The sequence below is a fragment of the Pteronotus mesoamericanus genome, unplaced genomic scaffold (genome assembly GCF_021234165.1).
Source record: "Pteronotus mesoamericanus isolate MK-2021 breed Mesoamerican mustached bat unplaced genomic scaffold, CSHL_Meso_final contig_50, whole genome shotgun sequence".
Lineage (NCBI taxonomy): Eukaryota > Metazoa > Chordata > Mammalia > Chiroptera > Mormoopidae > Pteronotus > Pteronotus mesoamericanus.
The window spans coordinates 34,464,816-34,486,311 of record NW_026555186.1 but is presented as its reverse complement, the minus strand read 5'-3'; the positions used below and the strand labels follow the sequence as shown (position 1 = coordinate 34,486,311).

Genomic DNA, 21,496 nt, shown 5'->3' with positions numbered 1-21,496 from the left:
GGACAACTATACAACTGAACAGCAATAGACTTTTTTAAAAATTTATCTTATTTCTCAATTATAACAATATTTTATTTTGGGTGGCTTCTTTTTATGAATAATAAGTAGTTGGGTAGATTAGAGAATAAAAAAAATATGTATAACACAAAAAAGTAATCAGCTTAAAATTGTACCTGAGAAGGGAAAATAATTCATTTAGTATCTCTTAACTCTTCCTCCTAGCAGAGCAAAATACAATCTTTTTATACACATTTAACCATTTGAGTAGTCAGGCAGATTTTATCATAGGAGCTTGGGTGAGTTTATTCACACTGCAGAACACCACAAAAATCCTCACAGAACTTTTACTGTGTTCTGGTGTTTGCTCTAATCATAAAAAGTAAAACTTTCTCAAAAATATTCTGTGGGTAGTGTCACTGTTGCCTGAAAATATTACAAAATAACATAAAATTCTGTCCAATGATTTGGGTAAGCCAATCTAACAGAAAAACATTACTTCATTTTTCCAAAATTGCTGCCAGCTAAAACCTAAAATCTCTGCAAGGATATATTGGACATTTGAGATTTTCCAGTCTGGTAGTAAACCCTCAAATTTTAGTTTCTAATATGACCTAAAAAAGGCATTTTTTCATTCTGTTTTACCTGTACCAGTTGCATGAGTGCCTAATTGTAGTGCATTTGGGAATACCAGAAATATGGGAATAAAAAATTGTTAAGAGAAAAGAAACAGCACTGACAAAGAGAAAAAAACATAAATCATATATCTTTCCTCATTTTCTCAATTCTAAAATCCATACCTTTTATTTGAACATATTAATGTTGCGAAATCAGGAGGCATCTTAAATTGCATACAGTAACGCGGTCTTTGTCTCAGTGAAGTCTTTGCCAATAGCACAGAAATTTAGGTAACATGACCATTCCAAAAAATGTACTGCCAGCAGTCATTTATAGCTAATCTAAGCCATCCAAGTAATTATTTTTTTTAATTTATGGAATAAAACTGTGGATTAATATAAAGCAAATTATGCAAAATTTCAGGTTGTCCAGTTGAATTTCCCATTGTGAGTATAAATACTTTACCATTATTTATGTCAGGCCGTATCTGTAAAAGCTCCTGTAGTTGTGCAAAGATTATCCTATGGAAATGCAGAGATATGGTTACAGTAATTCAACACCAATAAAATTATTATACAGCATTTGAAACACGCACACACACATATACTGACACATTATTTGGAAAGTAGTTCAATATTTTTTTTCTAAGCACAATTATCTATTAAGTAGTCTCTATACTATTTAGCAATGGGTCATATCATCTCTAATAGTTCACTTAGAAAACTGTTGACAATTCATTTGTTTTGAATGACACTTTGTTTTTTTAAATAATTTTTTTCTGATTACACAAATAATATGTATCTAAAAAGGGCACTTGGAAAGCACAAAAATTAATGTTTTAATTTCTTTTTTTTCTAAAATAGAGTTTGTTTAAACCCATCACATGTAGCATACTACCAAAGGCTATGCTTATAACATTTATTGTTACTTTGTTCTTTCTAGAGCTTGTCTTCTGTGAGTCTAGTTGTTTAAGTCCCATTTAAGTTCTAAAGTTTTTTAAGACTAGACATTTTTTTCAATGTATTTTTTCTTTGTATCTGTAACACCTAAAACATATTTATTGAAACATAACTATGAAACATATTTAAAATGAAACATATTTATTGATTGTCACTTATCAGGTTGATGCATTTTGTGAAACAGACAAGAGTCCTTTGTGCCATAATTGGTATTTTTAAAAGTGAAAATATGAAAATAGTTCCTATACTGTAAAGAGAAAATGAACAGCAAAAGAAAAGGAAATTAAAGCTGAAGGAATAATTGTGGTAGGCAGTTCACCATAGTCCTTTTCTAGAGCTCTCCAGTTATAAAATGAGGCTAACATGAAATTAGTTTCTACTAAGCTACTCCCGGCTCATCATCATTTGGAGCCTTAAAAGACTTATTCTTCCACATTACACAAAGAAGAGGTTCAAAATACATTCGTTAAATGTTGAATGAGTAACAGTTGCCGTTATTTTATCATTGCTGTCCACAAGCTGTGGCAGAAACAACAATGAAAGTGAACTGAAATCTTTCTTACATCACTACTGTGTATCTTTATAAACATGGTGACCAAGAGCCCTTCTCATCATTTTTCATTACCTCTTCACATTGCTTAAGTCATACATGGCAAACAATGTCCTCAGCCTATCACCTCACAACGTTTATCCTCACATTTTGGTAATAGATAACACCTGGGGCCTAATCCTGGCTCTGTGACTTCAAGGTAATTACTTAGTCTCTCTCTGCCTCAGTTGTCTCAATTAAAATTGGGGGTGAACCTAAAATTAGTGGGTTATTTTGAGGCTAAAATGCCTGACATATTTTCTTTGTAATAATATGTGCAGGCTTTATTTTTATTCTTCAGGAATGTCTGGGAGAGAAAAGGTAGGTTCGTACCTTTACAGCAGACAAGTTTCTTCATTCTGCTTTCTTCATACGACACTTCATAAGAAATCAGTATTTATGCATGGTTTTCTTATATCTCAAAATCAGATCAGCAAAAGAGTCAGCTAGGTGCTAAGTGGCATTTCATGATTTTTCTTCTAACACATCCCCTTTATGGCCTTGGAAAACTGAAACAATGAATATTAACATTCTTCTCACATTGATTGGAAAAATAAGTCATGATGAAACAGAAAGGTTATGCTGAAGATATGGGAACTAGGTATTATTCAATTTGGGGGGAAATGGTTTGTTACTTTACTCTCAGTTATAGACTTGAGGAAATGAGATTTCTTTGATTATTGCAACAAAATTGCCGCCAGCTAAATCTTCATCTCCATCTAACCTAAAGATAGGATTACTCGGATATTAAATTGGGAAAGAAACTTGATTATGAAGGCGCTTCTCAGAGCTGTAATCTGGTTTATCAAAGAGTTAATATGAGACTTTTCCATAGGAGATCCTTACTTAGTACCGCAATGAGGAAAAACGCCTGCCAGAGTAGACCTATTTTAAAAAGAGATTATTTCATTAGTAATTTTTATTTTTAGTGAGTCTGGCAATATACTATGGGGATCATTTAGTTTTCATTCATTACAAGAAACTATAGTTTATATTTCCTTCAGGCAAAGACTTATTTGACAATTTGAATGCTTTGGTGACAGAAATATCTGATGATGAATATGATATTAAGGAAACACCAAAATGATATTTTGAATAATTTTCAGTAACTTGTAATGATTAATAATTGTGCTTATGTTAATATTTTAATTTTTATTAAAGAATATTTTGAATGGGAGATGAGAGTAGGTGGTCTGCTCCCTTTTTGCTTCCTAAATAAGAAATGGATGCATGTAAAACCTAGCTAAACTTTCGTTTAAACCTCGGGTCTCCAGGTAGCCACAGTGGAAATCAACCTCCCCCATCCATATCTTTTAAAACATACTTTTGCTTTATAACAATAAATGACAACAACAACAGCTTAAGAGCTACCATTCACTGAGGGCATATTTATTGCCACATGGCTTACTATGTGCTTACCGCCTATTGTTTCTAACCTATGCCGAAAACCTAAGGTAGACATAGCTCTTCCCTGAAAACATATGATTACTCTACCGTATATTGGCATCCTCCATATTTAAAAAAAAAATAAAGATATCTAGTACTGCATTTTCCTTCATGCCCTTAACCAGAATTACAGTGAAGACAGTCTTGAACTGATATAATAAGAAATTTGCCAAGCCTCAGTAAGTCACTTTACATACATCAGCAGTTGCCAATTATGTACATTTATTATTACTTTATGGATTTCCCAAATAAATTACTTATTTGTGTAAACTGTATGCTCTACTCACATTGTAGACCTTTAAATCTATTAATGTAAAACAAGTAAGTTTAACATCTTTTCATATTTGCAGTTTTGATTTAGCTGAGCAGATAACTTTTGAAAGTACAAAGCCACCAAATATATGTTGTCTTAACACCCTGCCTGAGTAGTTTATAGTTCACACAGTAGTTTCTTTTTTCTTTAGTGAAAGAGGATTTAGGCAATTGAACAAAAAAGTTAAATAATGAAATATTGTTTTACTCTTGCCAGGTTAAATTTATTTACTTGGTTCTCTCAATTGTTTTGTGTGCAATTTATCATTTCTGTATATTAAAAATAATAGCTATATCATGCTGTGTCATAAAGACTATTAGGTTATGAAATAACTGTTTTTCCTATTTTCAAAGTATTTGACTAAAGTGAAGGATTCCTAAGAAAACCAAGTCACTGTTCTTATTTGCATAGAAAGTTTTACAAATGACAGTACTTGTCCATCTCTACTTTGGGTTAATGACTGTGCATTACTTATGTTTGTGATTTCATGGCCATTACCTGATTTCTGGTTGATCCTGTAAATACAAAACTAAGGTGATCACCTATACCACATGAGTAAAATGGTAAAATGGATGCCTCTGGACAAATCTGTCTTACATATTTCTAAAATGAGAGAAACATTAAATTCTCTTTTAATTAAAAGTTTAAGAAAAAGCATGACATTCATTTTAACTACTTTTTAAAACTTTACAGCTTCCTAATAGGAAGACATAGGATTATTTGTTGGTTAAACCTATATATTTGTCGTGTATTTTTAACTTAAGTTTATAAGAAGCATAATTATTTACTTAGTCATTAAGTCAAACTATATAACAATAATTGTTCTGTTCAAGCAAACCAAAGAATTGCAATTTATCTCATTGTGGATAATTTTTTGAACATAGCAAATATTCTATACTTATTCTAGCAGCTGAATATTTAAATCTAGATTTAAGATTTTAAATATCTTAACGTTTCTGAAACGTATGTATGCATTAGTAAGTAGCTCTAATACAAACTTTAGAAGTTGTTTCTTCCTACAAATACTGTCCAATAAAAATGAACATTTAATTTGGAGACCACATAACATCAGGGCCCAGTTTATCATTAAATACAATGAATTTGAAAATAAGCACAAGTTAAATTTCTTATTTTGATAGGCTTACCTATATTCATTATGTTATAACACACATCTAGCATGATTCTCTTTTGAATAAGGGGTCATATATAAAAAGCTGACTTAGCTTCTACAGGTTTATAATAAAATTATGACTCTGATAAGTTCTCCTAGAATTCCTTTCTATAAAATTTATAAATAATCCTTTGTTTGAGTGGTTTTATATTTATTTTGTTTTAAAATTATATGTTGATTTGCCACTTTCAGAACTACCAAAACTGTTGTAAATACTATACACAAAACTCTGCGATCCTTTCTTCTCTGGGAATGCTTGATCACTATTGTAAATGCATTATAGTCAAGAATTTGTCCTCTGTCTCAGGTTTGCACTGGAAATGCTGGAAAATATATACATTTGAATTCTTATATATATGAATTTTCATGTGAATTTCATATACATATATATAAATTTTGGAAGAGAAAGACAATGGAGCTGATGTTAGCACTTAATTTTAAAGGCAGGCTTTAAAATTATTTGTGACAATTTTAGTTCCCGTTCCCAACCTTAAGACTTCTCTGACTATATGGGTACCTATTTATTTTCTATATAACAAATATTTCTTTATATTTTTAGGACTGAAAGTAAAATGTAGATGTATCTAGAATTCAAATAAATAGATCATCCACTATGTACTTTCAGGTTCCATTTGACTCTCCATCCTTTTTTCCACTGACCTTCCGAAGTGCTCTAGCCTTCAAGAGGGCTTACTGTGCCATACCTTGCCGTCTGCGATGGCTCCCTGTTTAATTTTTGAATTGCTTTTGACCTCTGCAACACTGAGTCTTCATACTTGACCTGAGATGACATTCAGTGTGAAGAAAAGCGTAACTACATTGTACAGGGAAAAAAAAGGCTAGGTAGCTAATAATTGGATTTGGGACTAGGATTTATCGCTCAAGTAAAATCAGTGTTTGACATACCGATAATATTACTTAAAACAAAACATGTGAGGTTGTGCCTTGTGGTACTTATCTTGATATACATTTACCAAAAAAAAAAAAAACCTTGAAAGATGTAAATGACTTATAAGTGTGAAAATGTGTCTTCTGCATAGCAGTGTTTGAATATTTACATTTGGTATTCAACTCGTGTCATGAAGCTACTGAATCCCACCTTTAGCATTTTCCTTGGCATTATACCTCTTTTAGTTCTTTTCTGTGCAGATAGATCTTTTGTCAGAAGCAAGAATACATCTGCAGGTTTTTGAATTGCAGGCTTTTGACTCCCCAGACAAATGTTTCATCAAACCATGTTGTTATCTTTATAGTTGGTGGAAGATGAATTGTGCAGTTTAAGTAGAAGCCTGAGTACAAGTTACTGAAATCTTGCCTGGCTGCAAAAGTGCATGTAGCACTTAAAAAACCCATATGCTTCTCTTATGAAAGAATGCATTTTAAGTAATTAAAATGCACTCTTTTTTGGTCCTATAGCAACACTGTGTACTCTAATAGGATGATAACCTTATCAGATTTTTTTGATTTTTGTGAATTATCTCAGTAAGAATTTTGGTTTTTGAATACTAGCGTCAATAGGCCCTACTATTTAAATAACACCAGCAACCATCATGCTCGATCAATATGCTAAAAATTAGCTTCACGAAATATTTTTGGGCACTTTCCTATTATAATTTAGCTTATTCATGGGTTTAATTTTTTTCTGGATTCAAAACAATTACTTTAAGCTGATAATATATCATAATTGACTAGAGAGAACACAGTGTGAAAAGCATAACTACATTTTATAGGAAAATAGTTAGATGGCTGATAATTGAATTTATAATTTTATGAATGCTGGTTTTTATTGTAAACAAGATATTTCCCCTACCTCCAAGAACTAATTCTCATATAGTTCAAGCATCGCAGCATGCCAAGCAAGGATTTCTGATTTTTATCCCCATCTAGCATGTTGAATCCTTAGAGTGATCATATCTATATTCAGAAGATTAATTCAGTTTCAACAAAGGCAGAGAAGTAATTCCAAAAAAACAATGATTTAGTTTAATTTACTTTAACCCACAATATTGAGAACAGACAAATTTGTAAGGCACTGTTTTCAGTGCTTTGGAAATATAAAAAAAATGCAAAAAGCATGGTTTCTACCTTAAAGAAGTTTAATATCTAAGATAAAATATATGCACAAATAGTTGTTTCTCATCATTTATCTTGGATACCTCTAAGCTTTCCAATATGGAAAATAATAGAATACAGTTTCTCATAGCATGGGGACAATTCTTTAGTGGCAGTATATAACAGAATCGGTTTTCAAGGTTGTAAAGAAAATATAGCATTTATCTAGGCTAAGCCGTGTACCTGGTGTGCAAAAAAAAAAAAAAAAAAAAAAAAGCCTTTTTCTCTAGGTTACATATACATTTTATGTGCAATCCAAATAAGCTTAACTAATTTTTGAATGATGTTTTGATGATTTTATGATAGTTCCCAAAACAAGGTTGATGTGGCCATATGTGAAGTGTACATCCTCATACAAAACACGTAGTCTCTGAAGAGAAACAGATACCACCCAGTGAAATTTTCACTCTACATCCTTTTAAGGCGATCACTCCGAGTGCCATGACAGGAGGCTGACTCCCCAGGGCATGCTCCTTGGGAATTTGTGAATGAAGGCATGAAGGGAAGGCTGTGTTGTGCACATTCTCCTTCACATTTTCACCGTGTCCAGGGAGCTTCTTTGCCATTTCCTCTGTCTCCCACAGCCAAAGCAGTACATTTAAGCTACACCTGAGATCAGTCTTTCTCATACTTCCTGTCTCCATTCCCTCCCTTGTCCTCTTTCTTTTGACGCCACTCAAAACCAGGAAAATAATAGTCTAAGAGAAATCAGCAAATGTTTTGGAGCTTAGGTAACAAGACTCACAAGAAAAAAAATATCAGCAAGGCTCCTTTTAACCCCTGGGTCACAGCTCTAGGAAGAGTGGCCTTGATCTCTCCCTCACCAATTTAGATCCTGGTCTCAAGACAACTCTAAAATACAACAAATGCTAGGGATAAAGGAAACCCGCGGTCCAGGTGGTGCAGAGGGAAGCCTATGCTTGAATCAGCATTAATTTCTGCAGTACTGGAGATCAGTAATCCATTCGCCAGCACTTGTGTTCAGCACAATGATCGTGCTATGCTAAGCACAGCAGAGGACTTACATTGCTCTAAGAAGATGAGATGCTCGGAGAAAGAGAGGACTGGAGATGTTTAAAGGAGATTTGTTTCTTACACAGCTTTAATTTGAAATCCTTTCATTCTGAAGAGGTCTGGATATTGAGATAGAGCAAATGAAAGCAGTACACTTGTGTTCCGGATTCAGCCATGCATCTCACTTACTTGAAAGGCTTAATCGGCACACTCAGGAACAAAACGTGAGACATCTTGAGGCACTGCTTACTTGTCAGCTGCGAAATCAATAAAACGCCAATGCCATTCTTTGCCACACTCCACGGAATGAGTTTGCAGAGTGAGAAGGACTTCACTTTGAAGCTGTTTTATTCACAGGGATTTGGCAAAAGTGGAAGAGTGCTCCGGGGAGGGAGGGCACATGAGGCTCGACCTCTGCTGGCCTAGCTGCTCTTCTTGCTCAGCTTGCCAGGTGACATCCCTCATGCGCTCAGTTAGTCTGAGCTGCGGACCAGCAGGGCCTCATGTCAGAAGGCGCTTCCAGGCCACTCAGACAATTCAAGCCATGCGGTTATTTTAACTTGACTACATAAATGATGCCTATAAGCCTCTGGTAATCGATGTTGATCAGACTCCTTAATTTAAGATTATTGTTAAACCTGGCAAAAGCAAGACCAAGACCAAAGATGCATAAACACAGATCTAATGATCAGAAATGTTGACCTCCATACTCTCCTGCCATGTTTGGTGCTAATCAAATTGTCTCTGGGCCAACTCTAGGCATAACGCTGGACAATTTCAGAAATATCTGCTGACTGAGTGGCAACTAGTTAAAAGAGAAGCAACCCACTTGGCTTTTTTTTCCTTTTTTTTTTCTTTTTGCATTTCTAAGGAAGTATTCTTCCTCTTCCCTCAGCATACGAATGATACAGAGGCATCTGTATCAGTGTACTCTTGAGAAAGTAGGTGAAATTATTTTTTAATGTAAAAATGAATGATGCAAGCAGAATATTACAATGTTAGCTGTAATTTTTCCTGTTTATTTACCTTTCATAGTTATTTCATCATTAATTTCCAATATAAGCATTTATTAAGTGTCTGCTAAGATCGAGGCTTACTGCCAGATATGATGAGGGATGCAATCTCTGACCACAAAGGGGCCCCTTATTCTGAGGGACAACAGCTGGACACCCATGACACCCCTGGGAAGTGCCGGAGCAGGGAAGGTCTGGGAACGGTTTGAGCATAGAAGCAGGTTTTCAGTTTTCAGTCCTGTCCCCAGAGCCCGATTGATGTGACTACTGCTCACCTGGTTCAGCATGGCAATAGCAGGTGGGACAAAAACAGGTCCCCCCACATTCAACCCGGCAGCAAGAGTAATTTTTGATAAAAATTTAAAGGAAGAATTAGATTCAATGGTGTTATTTGTGAGACATGTGCAATCTCAATTAAAGGGAGCAGTATCTATGCTGTCACCTTTGAAGATACTCTGTTTCTCTCCTTCACCCTACCTCTAATTGTTACTAGCTCCACAAAAACAATTTTACCTTCTAAATAAGCTTTGTACTCTTTCTCTTTTTCATATCCCTTTTAGACCTGCATCATTTTCAACTAGACAATTGTTGTAACTTGCTCTTTGGCATTAGTTTTGGTCCCTCTTACATCTATCTTCCACAACATAGCAGGAATGATCTACATTAAATGAAAATGTAGCCAGAGTTACAATCCTTGAACAACTCCTTTCACGGAATGAATCAGGTCCTCTCAGCAAACTCTTCAGCAAAATAATCTAGATTTCTCTACTTTTTCACCCCATCTTAGCCACCCCCTCCCCAGCCCATTGTGATCTTGTACTACTGACCTGCCTCTACTTGCCTAATCATACCACGCTGTTTCCTGTCTCTGTGTCTGCCCTCCCTGCCTTCTTTACTGTGCCAGCTCCCAGTCTTTTCCAGCAAATCCTTCTCTAGACCCCAGCTGGGTTATGATTCCTCCTTGATTCTCCCATTGAATCCTGGGCACCCACAATCACATATTTTAGTAAAATGTTTTTATTTCTCTGTGTCTCTCTCCCACTGGACTGAAAGCCAGTTCAATAAACCTAGTACAATAGCCAGCTCCTGCCCTTCACTCAGAGGTCAAGTTTTAATGTCACTTCTCAGAAAGGCTATCACTGGTCACCCGACACATGCTTATTGTCTTTTATTCTTGAGTTACCACTTTATGGTATTTCCTTATTTATTTGTTGGTTTATAGTTTGCTTTCCCACTAAAATATGAACTTCTAAGATTTGAGATCTTTTCTATCTTGTTCATCCCGGTATCTCCACTGCCTAGAAGAGTGCCTGATATATTGTAGGGCTTTGATAAATATATATTTTTCAATAATGAGATAAATGAATGGAGGAAGAGTGGAGAGATGGTTTGATGGATGGATTGACACATAAAAGAGGTAGTTGAATTACTCAAGACTGAGTTAGTCTATTTATAACAAATAAGCAGTAATAAGCTAATAATGGTAGCAGGTTAATTTTTAACACCTTTAAAGGGACACCATGATGCCTCAATATTTACTTCTGTGACTCACTGCCATAGACAGTCACCTGCTTTTTAAATGTGTACTGGTTTGTGAAAGCTCTGCCATATCCCAAATGCCGCTAGTGATACTCTATGTGTTTCCTGCATCTTAATTCACCTATCTCCTTTCCTAGTATGTATACGTACACATCCCTCATACAAAATTACAGCAGAGAAAAAAGATCTAGAATCAGTAAGTCCTTAAAGAACTACTGAACTCTTCACTTTATCAACTGATATTATTTTCTCTTTATGAAGCAGAGCGTTTTAGCTTAAATTCCAGACTCATCTTTTAGAAATTTAATTTCCTTCCTCACAAGTTTCTGAATTTATTAGACAGTCATAATAACCTTGTATCCCTAAAATATTATTTTGATTATATGATGAAATACATGTGGAGACTTTTTCAAACTTCAGAATACTCATGTAATACTACATTCTTCATCAAGTAGTATATCAGTGTGATGATTGCTGGGGGGAGGGACAGCTAAGGGGACTAAATCACAATGGGAAAAATATAATTAAAGAAAAAAAGGTAGTATTTAATACCTCTTCCTCATTTATTTGATAGTGATAGCAATGTACAGCTCTGTATTATCTTTCTTTTAAGCGTCTTGTTCTTTGCTTAAGGTCACTTAAGCTTAGGTGTATAATCGTTTGTGTTCTGAATTGCAGCTCCTTCATTAGTTTTTATAACTGTTGAATTTAATAGGACATTGGGGAGGTGGATTGCATAGGCAAGAAGAAATGGATTCTGAACCTTTTATTCTGATGACATCCATTTGATTGTAATCCAAATGATTAGTGAAGAAAAGCTGCTGTCATGACAACTTTCTAGTGTGAAATAAAGTATGTGACTTGTATTTGCTTTTTAGTTTACTGTTTAGAAAAAAAGGACCCCAATACCAACATTCAGTTCACCTTTATTGGGCTCTTCCTGGTACAAGCCACCATGTGCGTTTAACGATGTAACAGTATAAAGACACAGCATCTCTTCCGTAGGAGCAAAAGGTCAGAGTCTCCTCAACTCAAAAGAGAAATGTGTGTGTGACTTTACAGAACCAAGCTCATTATTTTTCAACAATTTATAGTTACAAAGGCAAAACACCTGTGACTTTTTATTTCTTCAAAACTGGTGAATTAGATGTTATAATAGCCCTGAATTTCAAATGAGAAAAATTAAGGACCACAACCAGTAAAGAAGGTGGTGCCTCACTGACTCCTGCTTTGTTCAATAACCACTCCCTGCCCCTGCCAACCGACCCCCTAATTGCCCACCCCCCCAGGGTTTCCTCAGCTAGAAATTACTGATTGGAAGCATACACTTTGTAAGTGACTGTTGTAAATATTTATTTTTTTAAAATCATGTGGAATTGAGGACTGAGTAAAGAAATACAATATTTGTAAATTTGACATTACAGCAGTGGGATAGCTTATGTAAAAATACTTTTTAAACTGTGAAGCCCTATATTTATATAGCATGTCATATATATTTTGGAATTATATTTTGTTTGAATAAATGACTAGTGAGGACATGATATAACTTGGGAAACTTATGGCAGAGTTAAAAAGTATGCAAATGTATTTTGAAAATCGCTGATTTCTGTTTGGCTTACATGAAATACAGCACTTCATGACCAATGTGTTTACTGATCAGGTAGCTACTAATGGAAGGTTGGTTGGTGCTGATGAAGTAGACTTATTAAACAGTGTGGTTTGAGGTCTAATCACTTTTTAAATGATTACAAATTTGGTAAGGAGGTACAATTCACCATAAGGTTTTTAGAAGTACACAACTAAATGGTATAGAGTTCTTTCTAGGGCTGTCTTGCAGTTTAATTAATCAAAGCCAGCTCCCTATCTCTGTCATTCTACAGCCTGGCCTACAATAAATGGCCCCTGTGCCGGCTGCATTTTCCCACCCAGTCGTTGTGCGAATTGAAGACAAGGATATTTGAGACTCCTTTCATGGCAATATTCCTAAAAAGTCTGCCTCCTGAAGTTGTTTAAATCAAAGTGTCATCTGAAAGTCTTAGTGCTTTTATGAAATCTGCAAATATCGTATAAAATGGAAAGTAAAGCAAGAATCCAAAAATTCAGCACTTGAGTTCTCAATGTTAATTATTTTCGAATGTGAAAATTGGATTGTTATCTGTGACTCTTAATACTGCACTTCTAAAAACAAATGGCTTCTTAATTTAATGACTTCAAAGTGGTATAGTGCACCTTCTTCAAAAGGTGCTAAACAGCTCTGATTACATGTTTTATGATAGATCTTAATATCTAAATTTAACTTATCAAGTGAGTGATTTATTAATGGTTAGTCACAAAGAGGTAATTTTTCATGTATTAACATCATTTTACTACTAAAGTTTGACTAAAATGACTACTTATTCCACATGGTATTATCTTTTTTATAAAAAGTGTTGAAAGGTTTTGAAACAATTGGGGAAATGTTAGTAATGAGTTTAGAGCTATTCTCTGTTCATGGAATAGAAAAAAGAGACATAGTAACATGTCTTGATGGAAAAAAATGATTACCAATAGGAAATATCTTTGTAAATTTAAAAAATATTATAATCCAGCTGCAGAATTCTTTTTTTCATATTTTAACCTCAAACTGATGTAACCATGTAATTATAGTCAAATGTGGGACTTCAATAGCAATTAACATCAATCCAATATGCTGAACGGCTATCACTGATCAAGTTGATTTCTATAGAGTGGCATTTACAGTGGTAGTATGTTCCTTTCCTTATTTTCAGAAATTCTGATACATTATTGTAGTATATTTTATAATAGGATTATTATATTTATTATACAAATCTAATGTGGCAAAAAAGTTGAGGATACTATATGAAATGTTAATGAAATTAAGAAAATGGGCTGGGTAGCTCAGTTAGTTAGAATGTTTTCCAGATACACCAAGGTTGTGGGTTTGATCTTTGGTCAGAGCATATACAAGAATCAACCAATGAATGCAAAAATAAGTGAAACAACAAAAAATGTGTCTCTCTCTCTTTCTCACTCTTCCCCCTTCTTCTCTGTCTCTAAAATCAATACATAAAAAATTTAAAAGAGAAAAGAAAACTAGATGCTATATTTCTTTTAATTATTTATAATATTACTTATGAATTTGCAAAACTGACTTTGTAATAAATGTACTCTCTGGTGATATTTTATGAAGTAATTATAAAAGTTAAATATATGTAATATAAATATTTATAATTTTAGATGAATTGACCTCCCATTCTGTGTTTAAAATCTAAATAAATTTGTTATCTGAGAGCATATCATTTGATTATTTTATGCTTCAATTTTAGTACTTAAAATTTGCATTAAGAAATTTCTCTTCAATTTTTGTCACAAATTTAAGGAAAAATAAGAAAGTTAAAATGTAATTGCAGAATACCTACATGTAATTGTGAATTTTGAAATGAAAACTTTAGAAATATAAATATTTTAATACCTTGATTTGCTGAGGAGCATACATACTGTTAATAATGTTAGAAAGTTTAGCTGCTTACTTTAGAAAAATAATGCATTGACATATTTTCTATTATTTATAACATCACAAATTATTATTATAATGTTTTTAAATGTTGACAAATTTACACATTGCTTTTTTGTGGAATTATAACTGACATTGGTTATAAAAATTTAAGTTAAAAATTCATAGTAGTCAGGAGTGCTGTCAGTGTGAAAATTATTTTGATACAAATTCAGAGGATGACTAGAAAAGAAACAATTGGTCAACAGGCATTTATTGAGAACTTTTGATTTATGAAGCATGCTAATCTCTAGGAATGAGAAATATGATATATTGGCCTTTTAAGTCCATTACACTTTTTTGATGTGATCAACAGCCAAAGGAAAATTATACGTAATACAGAATCATAAGGCAGAAGGGAAGTGCCTCTTCACATGCCATACTCAAAGAGAGGAAAAAGAGAGTGTCATGAGGTACAAGAAATATTTCTTTCATGTAGTGATCCATAACATCTGTAAAGTATGTGCAGCTTAAGTGGTGTGATGGTACAATTAAAAAATCTATCAAAAATATCTCTCATCAAATCAGCCACATTTCAAATATGAATTATTTCTAATAGCATTCACATTTTTTTTCTGATTTGTTTCCAGAATGCTCGGGCCCACTGGGAATTGAAGGTGGAATCATATCGAATCAGCAAATCACAGCTTCATCTACCCACCGAGCTCTTTTTGGACTCCAGAAGTGGTATCCCTACTATGCTCGTCTTAATAAGAAGGGGCTTATCAATGCCTGGACAGCTGCAGAGAATGACAGATGGTCATGGATTCAGGTAACAGATGGGTTGGGACAAGGTTACAGTCAAAGAATGAGCAGAGTCATTTTAAAAAGACAGTGAGAGGCCAAATATGACTTTTCTTCATGGTCACAGAAGAAAGGATAATTTAGTTAAGAGTCCAAATTGGCTATCAACTCTGAAACTGGGAAACATACATTCTATTGGAAGGTGTGTTCAGAATGTTAAAATGTTTTAAATTCTTGGGTTATAAATATCACTATTTTAAGGTGCATATCAAAGAAAGGGGGATTTACAATATCTATAAAGGCATTCCAACATATATTTTCATGTATAATCGTCAGCCACCTACTGTTTTAATACAGGAGAAAACATTGAAAGACCAAGATATTAAGTGATTTCCCAAAGATGGGGTGGGTGGTACCAATACCAACATCTTATATTAAATTCAGTTAAATGTTTTTTGAGCACTTAGTTGAAATGAGATAATAAACTACCATAGTAGGAGGACACAAAAGTTGATCAAACCAGTTTTCTGTGAAAAGACTATATGTATGTTGGGTTGGGTGGGGGGATGAGCACATTAATAACTTCTAACAAGTCATTGATGTGTGCTAACAAGAAGGAAAATTCAGTACACAGTGGGTCAGTAGAAGAAGTAATTAATTATCATGAGAAAACCTTATGAGGAACATAGATTTTGAGGTAGGTCTTGGAAGATGACTTTCAGTAGAGACCAGAAGTCAAGGGAACAGAAGCATGATCAAAGATGCCAGGTGAGAATCTGGGAACATCATAAAGAAATTCATGGTTGTATAGGTTGCTAGGGGAATGTCTTCACATTTATTGTTTGAGTTTAGTGTGCCTTAAGATTCATGCATTTAAAAGGTTTGGCCTTGTTCCTTTGGAATAGGGAGATACAACAGAATTTTTATTTGTTCAGGTAGCTGATTAGTTTTGTCTATTTACTGCATAGTTTGAATCAAGGCAATTTTTAACTTGGGAATCTTTGATGTGACATTATTAGGTGCAATGTACAGGGGTTGTCTTACACAGTTGGTTGGAAGGGAATTTGATTCATGGCCAAATAGCTTGACTTCCAAACTGTAGAAGCAGGGCCAAAATCTCTCTCAGATGTTTTCTTTGTTCAGATTTCTTGTGAATTTTTCCATATCCTGTATAAATATCTTTCATCTATATGATGCCATGCAGTTACCTGATATTTTTGTTTTGTTTTATGAATTTATATGTACATGAATTTGCAGAAATTGCTTCTTAAATTATGTATGATTTTTAAAAAATCTATAGTCACATGTGCAATGAGAAATCCAGACAGAGGAAATGGGACATCTGTACAGTTTCCATCATAGACTAATGAATTTCCAATTACAGTTAAAAATAGAACAAATTTTCTTTAAAAGCATGCTTGCTAAAAATCATTCTGGAGACCATTTTTTTCTAGTTGATTATTATGAAATGCATTTTTGGAATTGAGGTCATGACAAAAATTTAGAAATTAAGATTTAAAGCATAAATTGCAGAACAATTGAGAAATGATGTCATAAGTTTGCATTAAGGTTTCTCTTTAGCATATTATGTTTGTGAGCTTCAGTGATTGCCATGTTTTGATAAGCTATAAATAACATACTTTGCAATGTTTTCTCTGAGAAACACTACATTAAACTTTCACGTCCTGATATTTCACTTTACTTTATCCCAATTTTTTCCTTACTTAACACTAATGCATCATATGCCTTTCAAAGAATGAATGAATTTTAAGTTCTCTTTATCCCATGATTATAGTTAGATAAATATAATGATTAACTTAAGTAGAATAATTATTTAATTTTTAAGAGCTGCTTATCATGATTATGATTATGATTATTTTGCTATTCATATGAAGACAATGAGTTCTTAGAGAAAAACAGAAAAAGTAAATAAAAAGGGTTTCATATTAGATGAAGATATGTTGCAGATAATGGGAGGAAAAGTGAAAACTAGCCGTTGTTATTCAATAGTACTTGTGATTGTGCTAAGAGCATATATTATGTCATTGTATTTCTTAATAAAAACTTAGTAAGTTATTTTTCTAAAATGTAAAGGGGTACCTTCTTAAAGGAAAATCATATCTAAGAGGCTCTTTGAAGATAGATCATGTTCTAACTTTTTTGTGCTAAACATTGTTAATTTCCTGTGTCATTTAATTTTTTAATTTATAATCAGTCCTTCAAATGAAACATTTGAATACTTTGCCTAAATTCACTTAAAATGAGCACGCTAGACCCCTAATCTTTCAGGTGTATGATACACATGCAATAATTAGTATTTAATTACATTTTATTCCTTGTCTTGATGAAATTAAAATTGCCATTTTAAATTTACACACTCAGCATGTAATTATTGACAGCACCATAATATTCATAGTTTGTTCTGGATTTAAAGGATTGGTCTTATGAATACAGTTAAACAGAAACCTGTTTTTTTTCTCTCCAAGTTTTTATAACCTTTATTTCCTCAAATGGATTTTTTCCAACTAATAAATTACCACCTTAAACACTGACTGTTTTATTATTAGCCTGGAATATCAATTTCTTTTTCTGACTGACTTGAGAAGTAGCAACTTTGCACAATTATAGAAATATATCTTGGATTATCTCATATAAAAGTGAAAAAATTCATTTAAATCTTCTGGGTATGTGGGTAACTGACTTAGGTCAGTCAGGATGACTGTGATTTATTTTTAAAGAAAATTATTTTCTGTTATTTTTCTCTTTATAGCTACATGTAGTAAAATATTGTATTGTATTAAAATTACTGAGGTGATTTTGTCTTATCATATTTTCATTCTCATTTTTTTAATTCATTCAACAAGCATGTCCTGAATAGATGCCACTTCTGTGTCTACTGGGCATTAGAAAAAAGAGAGCACTTGCTTTCACATGCTCTGAATATAAGATACAGAAAAGCAAACAGGGTAAACACAACATACAGTTTTTGTGGTCTGGTCTTATGTTATCTGCTAACCATTTTATTTGAACCATTATATTTTACCATATCCAACAGCCTACTTTTAATAAAACTTTTTTAAAACTAAAAACTAGTTTAATGTAATAACAGAATATGAGAAGAGCAAAATCCCTGTTACACTATGCATTATAGCTATATTATTACTTGCTGATCTATTTGATGGGTATACTTAGGCAAAGACATATTTTTCCTTTCCAAGTTAATTTACCAGCAGTTTCAGCATTAGTATTTTATCACTGACAAAAATGAGTTTGATCTTTCTCTTTTAAATAATTTATTACCCTTTTAAGGAAATGTAAATATGATCTTAATATGTTCCTTTTTTGTATGCCACAGAGTCTGTGGGAGGAAGAGATACTAATTTCTCAATCTTTAATGTGCTCAGGAATCACAGGGGTCACTGGGTAAAAACAGGAACGCCTGGGTTGCCCCGGACCTAGTGCAGGTCATCCTTAGACTGCACTCTAGTAATGTGTTTCATCAGCTTATAAAGCCTGGATTTGTACTGTTTGCATTAGATTAAAAAATAGATAAATAAAATTTAAAAACATTTTTTGCTTGATGATTTGGGGCACTTTGTTGTTGAAATTGCAGGTAGTAATAACCTCATTGATGGAAGGAGAGGCGACAACAGTGAAGAAAAATGGGGAAGGATAGTGGGAAATATGTGACCCAGAAAGTCTCTACACTATAGGCAGGCAAAGTGACATCATATATCCTCATCAGAAGGGCATCCCACTTTTAGTAGCAATTAATAAGCAAGAGTTATTTGTTCATTTTAAAATTTTAAGTATTTTCCAGTTAGTATTCATAAATGGCTATTAAATCCTTCATTGTTAGAAAATTTAAAATCTTCGAAAGCAAAACCATCTGACTTTTACATTTTTAAACAAAATAACAATGTAGAAAACATGGATCCAAAAAAAAATTATGTAAGTGCAAGTTATTTTACAAATTTTCATCTCTGGAGTACAAATTCCATATGTGGTGGGGCTTTATTCTTAAAATTTTGTAAATGTAGAATTTGAATTGGTGCAAAAAATAGAATAATCATTTATTTCACTCAAAAACCTGTATATAATATGTGTGAAAACTTTTTTGGTCTGTATAGATACCTGGAGTTCCTTGAGACACAAAAAACATTTTTAAAAATGCCGAATTTATGAAGTATATTTTTTCATTTTCAGATTGTTTATAATTATAGAGCCCAAATTACATATGTATATGTATTCTATATGCATATACATTTGTATAGAATCTACTTCATCTTTACTACTTCTTCATTCAAGTAAAAAAAAGAATTGCCTGGATTTTCCTGAAAAAGCTACATCCCCCTGTGCACTCCCATTCATATTAAACACCTTCTAAGGATAATTATATCTGGGCATGAATATATCGTTTCTTTTTCTATCTCTTTTTAAAAATACACTATTCTTGGATGGAAAATCACTATTTTCTTTATTTATTAGAATTAAACTTTCATACATAGGCATGTGTGTTTAAAAAATGTTACATTTTTATTCTTAAAAAACAAAAAATCACTTAGTATTAAGTAAAAATGATGATGCCTCTTACTGAAAATAATATATTTTGTCTCTAATTATTTGATCACTGACCACATTTATACTAATATAGTGCATATTGCTTGCTTATTGGTTTAAAGGATGTGTTTTGGATCTTAACATCAGATTCTAAGCATATAGGAATTGTTCTCAAATTTTAAAGAAGCTGCTCCAGGAATCTCTTCTCTTTCTGAAGCTACTTCCTCTCCCATATCCAGCACACACATAGGGCCTCATTTGGCCTGTGTTCTTGCTGATCCTCAAATTCATCTGGCTATTCTCCTCCTATGCTTAGGCATATACACTTCATGGTTCATTTATTGACTATCTGCCAATCTTTAGATTTTGCTCCTTTATTCCCTTCTGTATAAAGTGATTCCTGGAATTCCTTTATATTTCCAAAGATAGAAGTGACCACAATGTCTTTTCTTCCACTCTGCCAACTATATATTTCAATCGCAGCGGCTAATGTACCTTTTTAGTCACAGTTTGCATTTCTTCCTTGTGTATGGTAAACCAACTTGAGCATAGGAATTACACCTGATTTAAGTTGATTTCCACAGCACATTGAATTAGGAAAAATACAAAAAACTATGTTGGACAGAGGCAAATTATTGATAAATAGAAGAAGAGAGAATATTGAACAAAATAAATGGAAGAGAGGTAGTGTTTATTTTCATATTATACTGTGCTGAGTGGTACTGAAAATTCCCAAACAACTCAGTTCAATGTCTGTGTTCATCTTTTGTGTGCCAACACTTGGATTGTGCCATCTAAGCACGATGCTATTGGCGCCATATGTGGTTTGTCTCTCCACAGCATATAGTATGCCTTATCCATCTGAGTGGCAGAGGATTCAAACTTTCTGCAAATCCTAATAGTCCATACATTTCTCTGTAACCATGGCAAACAACTTTTATAAGCAACATTAAATGGGCATGGGTAACATTTGTAAGGTATTTGACAAGAGGTCTACTAATTAAACCCTGAGTACCAAACACCAAAATATTCATCTTCTTCACCCCATTTACATTGTGTTCCTGAAATGTTAAAAATTAAGTGTTTATTTTAACTGCTTGCACATTTTATAAACTTGTAATTATAATCACATTACCATAATTATAATTATTCCTAAAATATAAAATATAAAGAGTTACAGAGAATAACTTTAACACAACTTTTAATGTCTATTAAACTCTTAGTAGATAATTCAGTAAAATGTCCTATATAAAAGACTCTTTCATTATACTTACTATATACATTTTGCTCATGAGAAAAAGTTTTGATATAACTTTTATATTTACAAATGTTAAGACTTTAAATGCCTTGTGCTTCATTTTCACTGTCTCGTGAATAATACCAGGGTAATTTTTTTTTTACCTTATGATACTGGTGGAGTGAAATGGAGATGATTTTAATTGAAAATAACAAGTCACTATTGTCATAAAAATAATTAAATATTCAAGTTCAGAATCTCTGCTTTCATAATATACTTTGACCAAACTTGTAGTTACCTCTACATATCTCTTCACATGACCATCTACACAGCCTCTGAGTTATGTATTCCAATATGTGACACTTATGATTAAAGGAGATAGCATGTTGATTTTCTATCATTTTCAGAGTTTCTGACTGTAACTTTCTTTCTATATTGTTAAATGCACTCCTCAGTATTCCTGTGACTATAATTCAGCTTCAACCAAAGGTGTGAAACCTGCTTATGAGACCAGCCTAGAGAGAAATGCTGCTTATGAATTAGTTATCTACTGCCTCTTAGGCAGCACTTCATCCCGATAGGACTGCAGCAGTACCTCCTGTAAGGCAGAGGGGGTCTGCTGACAGCCTAT

The 21,496-nt window shown here is 33.3% G+C and overlaps 1 protein-coding gene across 1 annotated transcript in view; it reads left to right on the top strand.

The window, feature by feature from the left end:
* EDIL3 (EGF like repeats and discoidin domains 3) overlaps positions 1-21,496 on the top strand; it is a 389,125-nt gene that overhangs the window by 245,705 nt on the left and 121,924 nt on the right. Inside the window, exon 6 of the mRNA XM_054578566.1 lies at positions 14,915-15,096. Coding sequence (XP_054434541.1) covers positions 14,915-15,096 — 182 coding nt within the window. The remainder of the gene's footprint in view (positions 1-14,914; positions 15,097-21,496) is intronic.